General features: G+C 43.3%; 1 protein-coding gene across 8 annotated transcripts in view; it reads left to right on the top strand.

The window, feature by feature from the left end:
- The window catches only part of COL6A3 (collagen type VI alpha 3 chain), a 90,486-nt gene extending 78,918 nt beyond the window's left edge, over nt 1-11,568 (top strand). For all 8 annotated transcript variants that reach the window (XM_043876787.1, XM_043876790.1, XM_043876789.1 and 5 more), the window contains 3 exons: nt 44-142; nt 9,488-9,652; nt 10,753-11,568. In XM_043876787.1, the coding sequence (XP_043732722.1) occupies nt 44-142; nt 9,488-9,652; nt 10,753-10,796 (308 nt within the window). In that variant the 3' untranslated portion in view covers nt 10,797-11,568. The remainder of the gene's footprint in view (nt 1-43; nt 143-9,487; nt 9,653-10,752) is intronic.
- Nucleotides 11,569-12,847: the final 1,279 nt, after the last annotated feature.

Raw genomic sequence — 12,847 nt, 5'->3', positions numbered from 1 at the left:
TTTTCCGAGTTACTTACTAGGGGTGAATCTTTTTGTTTTTCAGAGAAAATTCAGCCTCCACCTCCGCAAACAGAGAGATTAGCTTCTAGTGCAACCATCAATCTAGTGGTGAGCGCAGACCGGTTGGCTGGGAGTAAAGCAGGTGAGCCGTTGAAAATACTAGGTGCATCGCAGAACTAAGAAAGCATTCTCGGGACTATACTGGCAGGCGCAGTGGTTAAAACTCCATCCTTCCACTGCAGGGGGCATGAGTTTGATCCCTGGTTGGGAAACTAAGATCCCAGGTGCTGTGTGGCGAGGCCAAATATTAAAAACAAAAGCAGAGCTAAAACCAGAACTCCACGGCCCATTCATACTTAAAAGGAGAAAGTCCAATAAATTATACTATTAAGAAAAAAGAGAATTCTTCCAGTTTAATCTGCGGGGGTTCTAATTCTCAGACCAGGAGTGACTTGTATGGAGAAGGTTCCAAAGTGGCTCTGTGTGGTCCATCCTGGTCTTAACTTCCATATTCCAAGTTCCAAATGCTGGCTTACCTTGCCTGTCCCGAGGTTCTTAGAAAAAGCTGACCGAAGGCGGCTTTGGGGGACAGTAGCCAGGAACTCATGAGTCCCTTAGTCATTTCCCCGGTGCCTCCTCTTGGGACTTGAGTTTATTTGTGGTCTGTGATGCAGCAAGGCATAGGGTTTCATCCACTCAGTGCTTTAATTTAATAAGAAACTACTTAGAAGAACACGAGACAGCTCAGTTTGGAATCCATGAAATTTGGGGGTTTGGAAGTGACCCACGGGATCGAGGCTCTGGTCCCAGTTCCCTCAGCACATACCCTGGCTTAATCTAGCCTGCCCTTCTCTTGGGCCTGAGCCGAGCGTGTGCAATGTTTATGTGAAATCTGTGACAAGTTAGACGTGTTTCTGGAAGTGACAGCTGTTTCTTGTTTTTGTTCCCGGGCGGTGGAACTCTGGGTGACCCATAACCTTTCATCCAGGGGAACGTGAGCTGTGATTGTTCATCTGTGGGAAACGGTTATTGAAATGGCCAATACGCTTTGCTTAAGAGTATTCTGCCAAAGATATTGGTATTAATTCCACAGTCAGAATTCCATGGGATTTAGATATCTTACTGGTTTATAGACCCCAAAGCAAAGGGTTTCCACTAATTATGGGGACAGTTTGTTAGTTTTGAAATTAATATGTTGGCTCCAGAGGTTGAGATAGTTAGATAGCATCACTGATTCAATGCACATGAATCTGAGCAAACTCTGGGAGATGGTGAAAGACAGAGAAGCCTGGCATGCTGCAGTCCATGGGGTCGCAAAGAGTTGGACAGGATTTAGCCACTGAACAACAACAACCTATTGGCCCCAGTCAGGAGGAGGAAGGTGTGTTTCTTTACAAAGTTTGTTTCTGTTATGGGTTAGGGTGAAAAAAATCTTGGGTGCTGAGCTGCTTTCGTAGATCCTAGATGTAAAAGCAGCTGTGCTTCCTCAGTCTGTCCTGTATCATCAGAAGCAGCGGCATGCTCATTTTTTGAGCTGTCAGTGAGGATTCCCCATTTTACTCTTTCCATTGCAAGTTTTAAAATGATCCTTGTTTCTCCACCTCACCCTTTTTGTAGAGTCTGCATCCTAGCCCATCTGCGTTTAAATGAAACTGGGTGGTTTCCTCCTCCACACCTCCATCTCTTTGGGCCTGCTTGGAAATATAGGACTTGGTTCTTTTAGTTGTTTCCAGAGGAGTCTTGTCTGTTACTAGAATAGTGTTTTATTCCACTGATGGAATTTCCCCCTGTCCGTGTATACATGTGTATATCTACATCTGTATTTTCACATTTATCTATCATCTCTTAATTCAGCCATAACCCATAATGAGCTTTGACATAAAGAGTTATTATAGAGAAGATAGTGAAGTCAATACAGGAATTATGAAACTATTACATACATAGATGTTTAATAAGGGTCAACAAACCAACTACTTATAAAGCTGCAAAACGTTTCAAAATAGTTTCTATTTGGAAACAAGTTTAGGAATTGGTCTGTGATAGAGGTTGTTGTTCAGCTGCTAAGTCATGTGTGACTCTTTGCAAAACCCCATGAACAGAAGCACGCCAGGCTCGCCTGTCTCCACTCTCTCCCAGAGTTTGCTCAAACATGTCCACTGAGTCAGTGATGCCATCCAACCATCTCATCCTCTGTCGCCCCCTTCTCCTCTTGCCCTCAGTCTTTCCCAGTATCAGATAGCCGGTGTTTTTCAGGCTCCTCTGGCCTTTCCAAGTTCTTTCCTGATGTAAATTTATGGGAATAATTCAGAAATTCATGTTACATTGGGTAATTAAGTTTCAACTTCTTAAGAGTTGTGTTAAAAAACTTTATAAAAACTTTCAACGTTATGACTTTTAACTTAGACTGAAAAATGGCAGTAAGGTTGTGGCACAATGGTTTGAGATGTGGAAGAAAACTGAAGTCTCAATGCCTCTGATTTTTTTTCTTTTTTTTTTGAAGTATATTATTGAAGTATGTATATTTGAAGTTATTGAAGTATAGTTGAATTACAATTTACGATGTGTTAGTTTCTGATGTACAGCAAAGTGACTCTGATACACATATATATTCTTTTTCATATGGGTTATTATATGATAGTGAATATAGTTCCCTGTGCTAAACAGAAGGATCTTATTTATCTATTTTATGTATAGCAGTTTGTATCTGCTAATCTCGAGCTCCTAATGCATCTCTCCCCGCCTGCCTCCTTCCCTTTGATACCCATGGGGTTTGTAGGCTTCTTTTCTGTCTGTCTGTAAGTCTGTTTCTGTTTCATAAGTTCATTTCTGTCATACTTTAGGTTCCACATATAAATGATATCATACGATGTGTCTATCTCTCTGACTTAATTCACTTATTAAGGTCATCTCTAGGTCCATCCATGCGGCTGCAAATGGCATTCCTTCACTCTTTTTTTTTTGTGTGTGGCTGAGTTGTATTACATTGTATGCACACACCACATCTTCTTTATCTGTTTCTCTGTTGATGGACACTCAGGTTGCTTCCATGTCCTGGCTATTGTAAATAGTGCTGCAGTGAACATTGAGGTGCATGTATCTTTTCAAATTAAAGTTTTTTTCAACCCCTTTGATTTCTGCTCATAATCAAGGGACCATGGATCAGCTTTTGTCTCTGCTCTGGGGGTTCTCTGCAGCCCGTAGCCCACCCAACATGGTGCTTGAGTTCAGAGAAGCCATAACGGACCCACTCGGATCTCACCAAAGATAGGGGTCAGGACTGGTGACATTCTGACTTCAGAGTCCCTGAGATCTGTGCATATTGTTGCCACTCGTTGGTAACTTCACCCCTCATAGAGTGTGGGGAATGAGAAACTTCTAGCAAATTCGATGCTTCATTGAGAGAAAACAATTAGGAATAAATTGCACAGTGAGATTTGGGGATGTGTTTGGTCTTCTTATGTGTGGTCCAGAAGGGATAAGAATATATAAACAGTGTTGAGTTAATAGAAACAACACAGTTTTTAAAAAGGCGTCTTGCTGGGCTGGCTTGTTTTTTAAGACTGAGTCACAGATTCAGAAGTAGATAAGTGTTCTCAATCCACACCTCCAACACTTAGGTCTCCTCTCTTCATGTGGCAGAGAAGAAAGAGATGTTTAAACCGGGGCTTGTGTGTCTTTCAAGGTGACAACTGGTAGTTAGATTTGTATGAATCCAAAACCTTTCTCCTTCCTTCTAACCTGTACAGAACCCTCAGCCCCAGGACCTGAATGCTGTTTCACATGTGTGTGTGTGTGTGTGTACATGTATGTGTATTTCCCCCCAGTGATTCAAGTCAGTCTGACAGTATTGTACTTGCTGTTCTTAACAAGCTTCTGTATAACTGATCTCTAGCCCACAAGTAATAAGACAGTGCTGTGCCTGGAGAAGTCACTTAGTAAACATTTGCTCGTGAACATATGGAGTTACACGCGCGAGCGCACACACACACACACACACACACACGTACCCCATCTTGAAAGCTCTTCTTGGCTTGATTAATTGAATATTTACTTTAGAATGTATAAATTCAAAATGGGTAAACAGATCAGGAGATGGAAGCTTGCTTTCCTTCCTCCCAATGCCTCCCTTCCCCCTCTCCCATATAATTAAGACACTTTCAAAATTTCCCCAGGGGGTAAAACATTTTAACAATATTCATGTTTTGGGAGAAAGGAAAAAGGAGTAACAACAAATCATTGTTTATAAGTAACTTGACAAGTACAGTAAGTGTATTCTTCCTCTGTAGTTGTATGTATATCTCACATCTAAATATCAATTGCCACAATATGCATTCTTTCTGCAAACCTGTATTTTCTAGACAATTCAGGCAAATATCAGTTTTAAAGCTAGCATTTATATGTGAACATGAATACAGTTTGATTCTTTTTGTCTTTTTGCGGTACTAGTTCACTAGAAACATGATTTGTGCTTGCAGAGATGTGGCCCTTTCTTGTATAGTAAATGCTAGACACTTATGTGTGTGTGTGTGCCTTTTCTACCTCATGAATAAAAAATTTATTCATGGTTTTGAGTCTGTCTTTGGGAACTGAATTTTTGTCATAGGTAACCCCTCTGGGTTTGGGGAACGTGGTGACCAGTGTTAGAATCTGTGCAGGAATCTGTGGGCCAAATCCTATGGAATGAACAAGTCTCTGATCCATGGCATCCAGTGAGGGGGAGAAAGGCTGGGCAGTACTAATACCTGAGTTTTCGTTGGCGTTTGGAAATTCACATTTAATAGATACTTCTTTACCAGAAGTGTGACACAGGCACAGAAGGTGAGGACACCCTAGCGAAGGGATTCTTTGTCCCTCCTGATGAGGCCTGGCCCTGTTTTGCATGGAATGTGAGGCGTGGCATCAGTGTGAGATGGAGTGTAAGATGGAGTTTGAGACGAAGGCTGCCTACCGCAGCAGACCGATAGCATCGTTACTAACACTGAGGATTCCAGGCTTGGCAGTACTACGCGATTCCATTCTATTGCATTTTATTTAAGACGCATTTATTTATTTATTTTTGGCTGTGCTGGGTCTTCATTGCTATGCGTGGGCTTTCTCTAGTTGGGGCACTGGGGGTCTATCCGTCCTTGTGATGTGTGGGCTGCTCATTGCGGTGGCTTCTCTTGTTGCGGAGCCCAGGCTCTAGGTGGGTGGCCTTCAGGAGTTGTTGTGCATGGGTTTAGTTTCTCCATGCTATGTGCAGCTTTCACCCACTGGGGGCTGAACCCAGGTCCTCTTGATTGGCAGGCAGATTCTTAACCACTGGACCACCGGGGGAGCCCCATGATTCCATTTTAAATGGTTAATACTTTTTTTTTTTCTCAACAAAATAGAACAAGCCCTGTGAAAAGAAAAAATTCCTGCCCGATTTTTGCTTTTCTCAGCATCTAAAAGAAACACACCCACTTTTCTGGGATGTATTTGCTGCCTGAAAATGGCATTTAGTAGCAATTAAATGAATCTTTCAGTGATTGTCACAGTCTTAAAAAAAGCATAGACATGCGAGGCATTTTTGGTAGGATGTTTTGTTCCTGCTGGATTTGAGGACGCTGTCATTTGTTTTAGGTTTCCGTCACCATCTCTCTCCTCCTCCTCTTATTTTTGGCTGAAGAAGTCTTGGAGAGATATTTTATATGCATGTGATTAGTAAAGCAAAGACTCTGAAGGTTTTAAACAGCAAAAGAAAAAGACCTCAGAAAATTTGCTTTTTATAAAATCATTAAAGAATGAATCTTAAATTATTGACCTACCTATGTATGAAGAGATGTTTCAGTGCAGAAGGGAGTCAAATAGCCACCAACATGTGTACCAACATTCATTTTAGTTACTCTAGAAATTAGCAGTCTGTAGAAGTGACCATATTTTGTCTGAGCAGGCATTTCTGGGTCAGTTACGCAGCTCGGAAGGAAATAAATTCACCAATGTTTTGCTTACTTTATTGATTCTAAGATGCACAAATTTTCCCACTGTAGTACTTCCAAAATTGAAATGTGACTTGAAGTTGATGATATGTTGTGTCTTATTGGCATCATTTTCTCTTACTTAGTGGAATATAAAACAATAATACATCATAAAATTAAGGTATCTTAGATTTGATGAAATCCAGTGTTTGTGTGTTCCACCGTGAATATATGGCATTAGCTGCCATAAAATGATGTGATGTGGAAAATATATGACTTTATGTTGATAATAATTTAAAGAACTAACTTAACCCCACAAGGTGAGGTACATTAAATAGCTACAAACACTTTCTCTCCTTGGTTGAAGAGACATAGCCATCTTCAAGGCAGTGTGTTTATTGGTGCATGAGAAGGTAGCTAAGTCAGCTACCATGTTTGAATCATGAGGGGTCCCCAAGGGCATTTAGCATTTTTTTATGTGAAGCAGGTAAGTCTTATGAAATGAAACTCTATTGGTCAAGACCTGAAACTACATTTAACATACAGCTACAACTACATTTAAAATAAAGTCAACAATGCAGAAAATATTTCCTTGGTAATTCTGAGTCAATACTCGAAATATAGACATGGGAAAGTTTTACTCATTCCAGCCAATTGTATCTGCTTCAGAGGTTTGGAAGCACTTTACATCATGTCAACAATGTCTGGTCCGAAGGCAATTAAACCTTCTTGTTTTGAAGCCATTAAACTAATAAGGAAAATAATTGCACATATTTATATCTGCACCATAAACACTTTCTACTCCACTTAGCCCCCACAATTTGGCTTAAGAAAGTACTTAAATACTGATAACTTGCTGGCTTGGAAAATGTCAAAGATGGTGCCTTTAAAAATGCTACCTTTAGACACTGTAGAAATCTCAACTGATAAAAGACAAGATTTTCCAATTTAGCATGTTTTCAGTTTCAGATACCTTTTTCTAGTCATAAAACAATAGATACTCCTTGTGAAGAATTTGGAACATACAGAAAAATGTTAGGATATAAAACCTCCCATTTTGATGCTTGAGAACTTACTGTATAGCTCAGAACCTACTATGGGATTCCACTCAGTGCTCTGTGGTGGCCTAAATGGGAAGGAAATTCAAAAAAGAGGAGATTTATGTAAATCTATGGCTTTCCTGGTGGCTCAGATGGTAAAGAATCTGCCTGCAGTGTGGGAGACTCAGGTTCGATCCCTGGGTTGAGAAGATTCCCTGGAGAAGGGAAAGGCTACCCACTCCAGTATTCTGGCTGGAGAATTCCATGGACTGTATAGTTTATGGGGTCACAAAGAGTCGGACATGACTGAGTGACTTTCGCTTTCATACTTTTCAGGGTTTGATCTCTGGGTGGGGAAGATTCCCTAGAGAAGGAAAGGGCTACCCACTCCGGTATACTTGCCCAGAAATCCCATGGACAGAGGACCGTGGCAGGCTACAGTCCATGGGGTTGCGAAAGAGTCAGACACAGCCAATATGTATACTACAGCTGATCAACTTTGCTCTATGGTAGAAACTACCACAATATTGCAAAGCAACTATACTCCAATAAAATTTAATTTAAAAAATAGAGAACCCCAGGAATTTGTCTTTGAATACTACGAGGCCCGTGTTAATTTATTTCTCTTGGTTCTTCAAGTATCTGTCCTGATAGTCCATTAGTAAACCTTACAGGTCTTGGCAGCGACTCCTGCTGGAATAAAGGATGTAGAATGCAAGAGCGGTGGTTAGTGCTGGAGAGTGAAGGTGAAGATCAAAGGAAACTGGGAAAGCCAGTGGGTCAGGGAACTGGGCCCTCCTTCAGGGCTGCCTGCAGGCTGGGCTCCTCGGGTCTGGGAGGACTTTTGTCTGCTTTAGAAGAGCACAGTGAAGTAGGACCTGAAGAGCTAAACACAGTTAGCCAGGACGGGATGCACTTGGAATAAACAACATGGAACCGACCTGGGCCCCTGGGGTATGCTGTAGGGAAGAAAGAGGAGGGGATGAGGTGACCGTTTGGCCAGCTTCCCACACTGACGGGGACCCACTGCTAAACAAGGGATATGTGTTGGTGGCTGAATGGTCTTGCTTTGCTGAATCCCCTCTTTCCTTAAAACCAGGCCTTCTCCCCCCAGTGCTGGCATTATGAAAGGAGGAACATTGGTTTTGTGAGTTATCATCACTTTATCTTGGCCTCCTCAGGTCTTCAAGAAGCTCTGGGTAGTACTGCTGGCCTTCTGGGCCTCTGAAAAGTCTGCAACTGAGAGACGCTGTAATTGTGGGGCCACCTTCCTCCTGCAGGGGTGACAGTCAACCCCTGTCCCCCCTGCCCCAAGTCACCAGGCAGTATCTTAGACCAATTCTGAGCTTCAATCCTGTGCCTGTAAGTCTGGTTCATTATAGCCGACCCAAGCTTTGGTTTTCTACCTGAAGACCCGGGTTTTCGAACTTCTTGGTATCAACAAGCATTTGCAGAAGCTTACCGCCCCTGCCACCCCTGCAGCTGGGGAGAAGGCCCCCGGAGATGTCAGCCTGGTGTGTGTGTGTGGAACGGGGAGCAGTGATTCACCCATGCTAGTTACATAAACAAGTAGTGTTGTCCACTCCAGGGGCTTTGTTTTATGTTTTTCAAATTTTCAGATAGCAGTTGATATTAATATTAATGCGTCTCTCTCCCAGCCCGATCTAGAGTTTGCCAAAAAAACTCTGTAAACAGAAGTTTTACTGTGTGTGAACAGTAGACTTGTCTCTCCAGGCATGGTGGAAAAATGTAGCTTTCGCTCTGCAGCTGGGCTGTATCAGAAGCATGCATTTAAGATGCGTTCACAACATAAAAGACTCCCTTAACTGGCAAAAGAACGCTTCTCTGTCTTCAAAATAGCTTTACTAGGTGACATTCTCACTGTCGTGAGTTTTACATCAGTGTTAGCACTTCTTTTGGCTTGTTAACTTTGGCTGGTCACAAAGTTAGTAGCTACACACACACTTGTATGCATATACGCACATACTCATAAAGGATTTTCTTTTCCCACTTTAACTTTTGTTTTTCATCATCTTGGCTTGTACTGAAATGGAGTCTTGTTTTTTGAATAACGTTCTGACAGAATTTAATTGCTATTTTGCCAAGGAGTAGAAAACTCCAAGGTTTTAAAATTTTGGTGGTTTCTCTGGGGGTTGAGCATTGAAAGAACTGTAGACTAACTGACTCAGTGATTGGAAAGGGGAAAACAAGTTCATTTCATCTGAAATCATCCAATAATAGTTGCCAACATTTGAGATTCCAAGTGCAGTCTATGAAGCCCTTTTATTGATAGGATTGTATTTATTGCTCTCAGAGCTGTAGGTAATTATTATGTCCCCCTGACAGTAAGGAGATCGAGGCTCTGAGAAGTAAAGGAATTTTTCCTTCTGGAAACGCTTCTGCTTTCTTTCTCCGACAGTACTGGGATTGGACCTTTAGCTCCTCGTGCGAGGAGCAGAGTCACTTACACATCCGCATTAATCTTTTTTCCCCATCTTGTTCCTCAAGATATATGTAAGTTGCCAAAGGACGGCGGAACTTGCAGAGAGTTTGTATTAAAGTGGTACTATGATTCTGTAACTGAAAACTGCGCCAGATTCTGGTATGGAGGCTGCGGTGGAAATGAAAACAGATTTAATTCGCAGGATGAATGTGAAAAGGTTTGCCCTCCTGGTAAGTGATTCTGATCTTGTGTTCGTGGTTTTTTTAGATAAAGGATCCAGGCCAAGCATTCATCTTTTAAAGATATTTAATGATAATGATGCTGATAGATTTGAAAAAGAAGGTAAATTGGATTTTCAGATGAGGAAGTTGTACAAATAAAATACATGGTATTCATTTTCTGAGTTATTATTATTTCCTAAAAGCATACTTGTAATTTTGCCAATGAGGAAACATGGCTAACCACGCCTCACCCTTTAGAAATATTCCTAAGCTGCTGGAACTTCCCTGGCAGTCCCGTGGTTAAGACTCCATGCTTCCTCTGCAGAGGCTGTGGGTTCAACCCCTGGTTGGGGAATTAAGATTCCACTTGGTGGCTAAAAAAAAAGAAACAGTACTAGGTTTCTGTTATTCATAAATATTGTAACAGAAATGATTATTGGGAAAATAATGTAATGAAAAATTAATAATAACCTCTATATAGTCTGTGTGCTAAGTCACTTCAGTCGTGTCTGATTCTGTATGACACTATGGAATGCAGCCTGCCAGGCTCCTCTGTCCGTGGGATTCTCCAGCCAAGAGTACTGGAGTGGGTTGCCATGCCCTCTGTCAGGGGATCTTCCTGACCCAGGGATTGAACCCACCTCTTATGTCTCCTGCACTGGCAGGCGGGTTCTTTACCACTAGCGCCACCTGGGAAGCCTCTGTATGGTCTATTCATCTTTAAATAGTCTTGCTTCCTCTAAATAATTAAGTTGACAGCAAGGCCATCAGATAGCTCTATTGTGTTAGGCAACATGATTGATAATAAAGTCACAACAGCTACGCAGAGAGTCTGGGGCCAGTGCCGAACGGGAGTGTTGGATTTGCTTAACGGCCAGATGGGTGATGCCAGGAGATAGAGAGAAAGGGCTCAGGGGACACAGAGAACCCCAAAGTCCAGGCCAGGAAGCTCCAGGGGAGCCGCTGAAGAGTGAGACTGATGGTGAAAGCCAGAGGCCATGGGCCGTTTTCATGAGAAACGTGGTGTTCTTTCGGGTCAATGGTGTGACTTTCCCCCCTCTTCTGCCCTTCCATCCTCACCCCCTCCCCACCCCTCCATCCCTGCCCAGTGCCCATCAAGCAGCCCGGAGTTATCGCCGCGATGGGGACCTAGGCGTGGCCGGCCAGCGACACATACCTCTTGAAGAAGAAGGAGTCAGCCATCGCCGGTCGTCTTTGTAGGAGCTCTGGGTGTAGATTCCCTCGCACTGTACCGTTTCATGCTTTGATTTACACCCGGACTTGGGAGGAAGCCTCTGCCGCGTAACCTATCAATATGGTGCTACATGTGTCTGTGGACCTGACCCTCTTCGTCTCCGGGCAATTCCATCGCACACTCTGAACGTGTGTAACCGATACCCACTGCTGGCGTTTATGTGAACGTTCCTATAGACTCAACTTCCCTCTGGAGTTTCACGTTATGCCTCTTTCAGGCAAGTGTAAGATCTAGAAAATAACTCCCCAACTTCACAGCTACCCTGTATACTTCCGCTTGGTTCGTTTCCTCGCCTCTTTACTAAGCATGACTTTAGATGGAAAGCCTGTGTATGGAGAAGAAGCAAGAATCCAACTTTCTCATCGCCACCCCCCCCCGCCCCCGCCAATCTCCTGAAATAGATTTTGAGCTGATTTTCTTTTCCTAAAGCTTCTAACAAACTAGTTAGAAGGAAGCAAAATCCCTTAATCTTGGTGCACTGTTGTGGGACCAATGCCTTAATTAAAGAAGGAAAAGAAAGTCATGATAGAGAAGATTTGTTGGCATTCCTCTAATGTTGTGTGTGTGTTAAATTTTTTTTTTTTTGTGCAGGGGGGGGTTTAATTTTAATTTTAAAATTTTTAGGAAATTTATACAAAGAAACTTTTTAATAAAGTATATTGAAAGTGTGGGTTTGGCGTTCTTGGTTGTGTTGATTCTATAGCATCTATCGCCAGAATCACCCGTAGGCCGGGGGAATTGTGCCCTATCCAGGTGTGTAGTCTTGCATACCACCCTGTGATGTCCATTGAAAGGGCAAAGATGCTCTATCAGACAGTGTGTGGGAGACCCTGGTGGGTCCAGCCCACTCGCCCTCCAGCGCTCCATGACCAGGTGGATCACGGTCTTTGCTTAGGGTCCCTGGAGTCTCCCTGGTCTTAAGAACCAGACTGGCCTTCATGCTCCCCTCTGACTTGTAGTTGCATCCCAGAGATGTGGTCTCCTCCACTGCCTCTTTAAGATAACTGTTTCCTGGGGCCTCTGCTTCAATCCACAGTGGCTGAGAAGTGGAGATCGCTGGCCCAGGACTCCCCATCCCGTTTCTGGAGTCTCAGACAAACCATAAAGTATCTTTTTTGTTTAAAGGCCCCCTTTCTCTTTTCTTCAGAAAAACAGAAGAAACCAAGAAATACATATTTAGGTGTTACCTCAATTCCACTTAGGAAGGAAAGTGAATTTCTATGATAAAGCACAAGGACACCGACAAGGGCTTTTGGTGGAGCTCCTTGGGTGGGGACAGAACTGCTTTATGTAAGATGGGGGACGGTTTATCAGTTAGTCTGTTGATGGAGGGGAGAAGGGAGGAGTCATAGCTTGTGAAGAGCCATGGAGATGGATGGGGAGAGACTGGGTGGTCACAAAGACCACTCACTCCTTGTGATTTCCACCCAGGTCTTTAGGTGCAATTTCTAAATTCACCAATACACTCAAAGTGAGCATATTTGTATAGCACCTGGAGGAAGAACTGAGCTTTGTCCCTGAGTACATTTGACAGAGCAGGTAGACAGAGTGAGGGATGGAGGGAAGGACTGTGTGGACAGAGGATAGCCCTGCTGGAATCTGCAGGAGTTGGGGGGAGGACTTGGCACTTCACAATCCATGATGCTGGGGATTTGAGTTTACCTGCAACTTACTGGGATGGAGAGAGCCCAGCTGACCCTCAAGGCAGCTTTGGGGGGTGACTGCAAAGCTTTGAGGACTCCCAAGAAGCTCTCATGGTTGGGGGGGCCCTGGACCACCCCTGCCCTCTAGGACACACTGCCTGCCTCCCCATCTTTGAAGGGCCCTCCTTTTAGCCCAAGGCCAAACCAATGGAAGGACCGAGAGCCCCGTGATGGCCATGATATCCAGAGGGATGTTCACACAGGGTGGAAAGTGTGGGTTCTGTTCCTTTCTCAGCCAGCCAGCCC

The sequence above is a fragment of the Cervus elaphus genome, chromosome 20 (assembly GCF_910594005.1).
Source record: "Cervus elaphus chromosome 20, mCerEla1.1, whole genome shotgun sequence".
NCBI lineage: Eukaryota > Metazoa > Chordata > Mammalia > Artiodactyla > Cervidae > Cervus > Cervus elaphus.
This window is presented reverse-complemented; position numbering and strand designations above follow the sequence as displayed.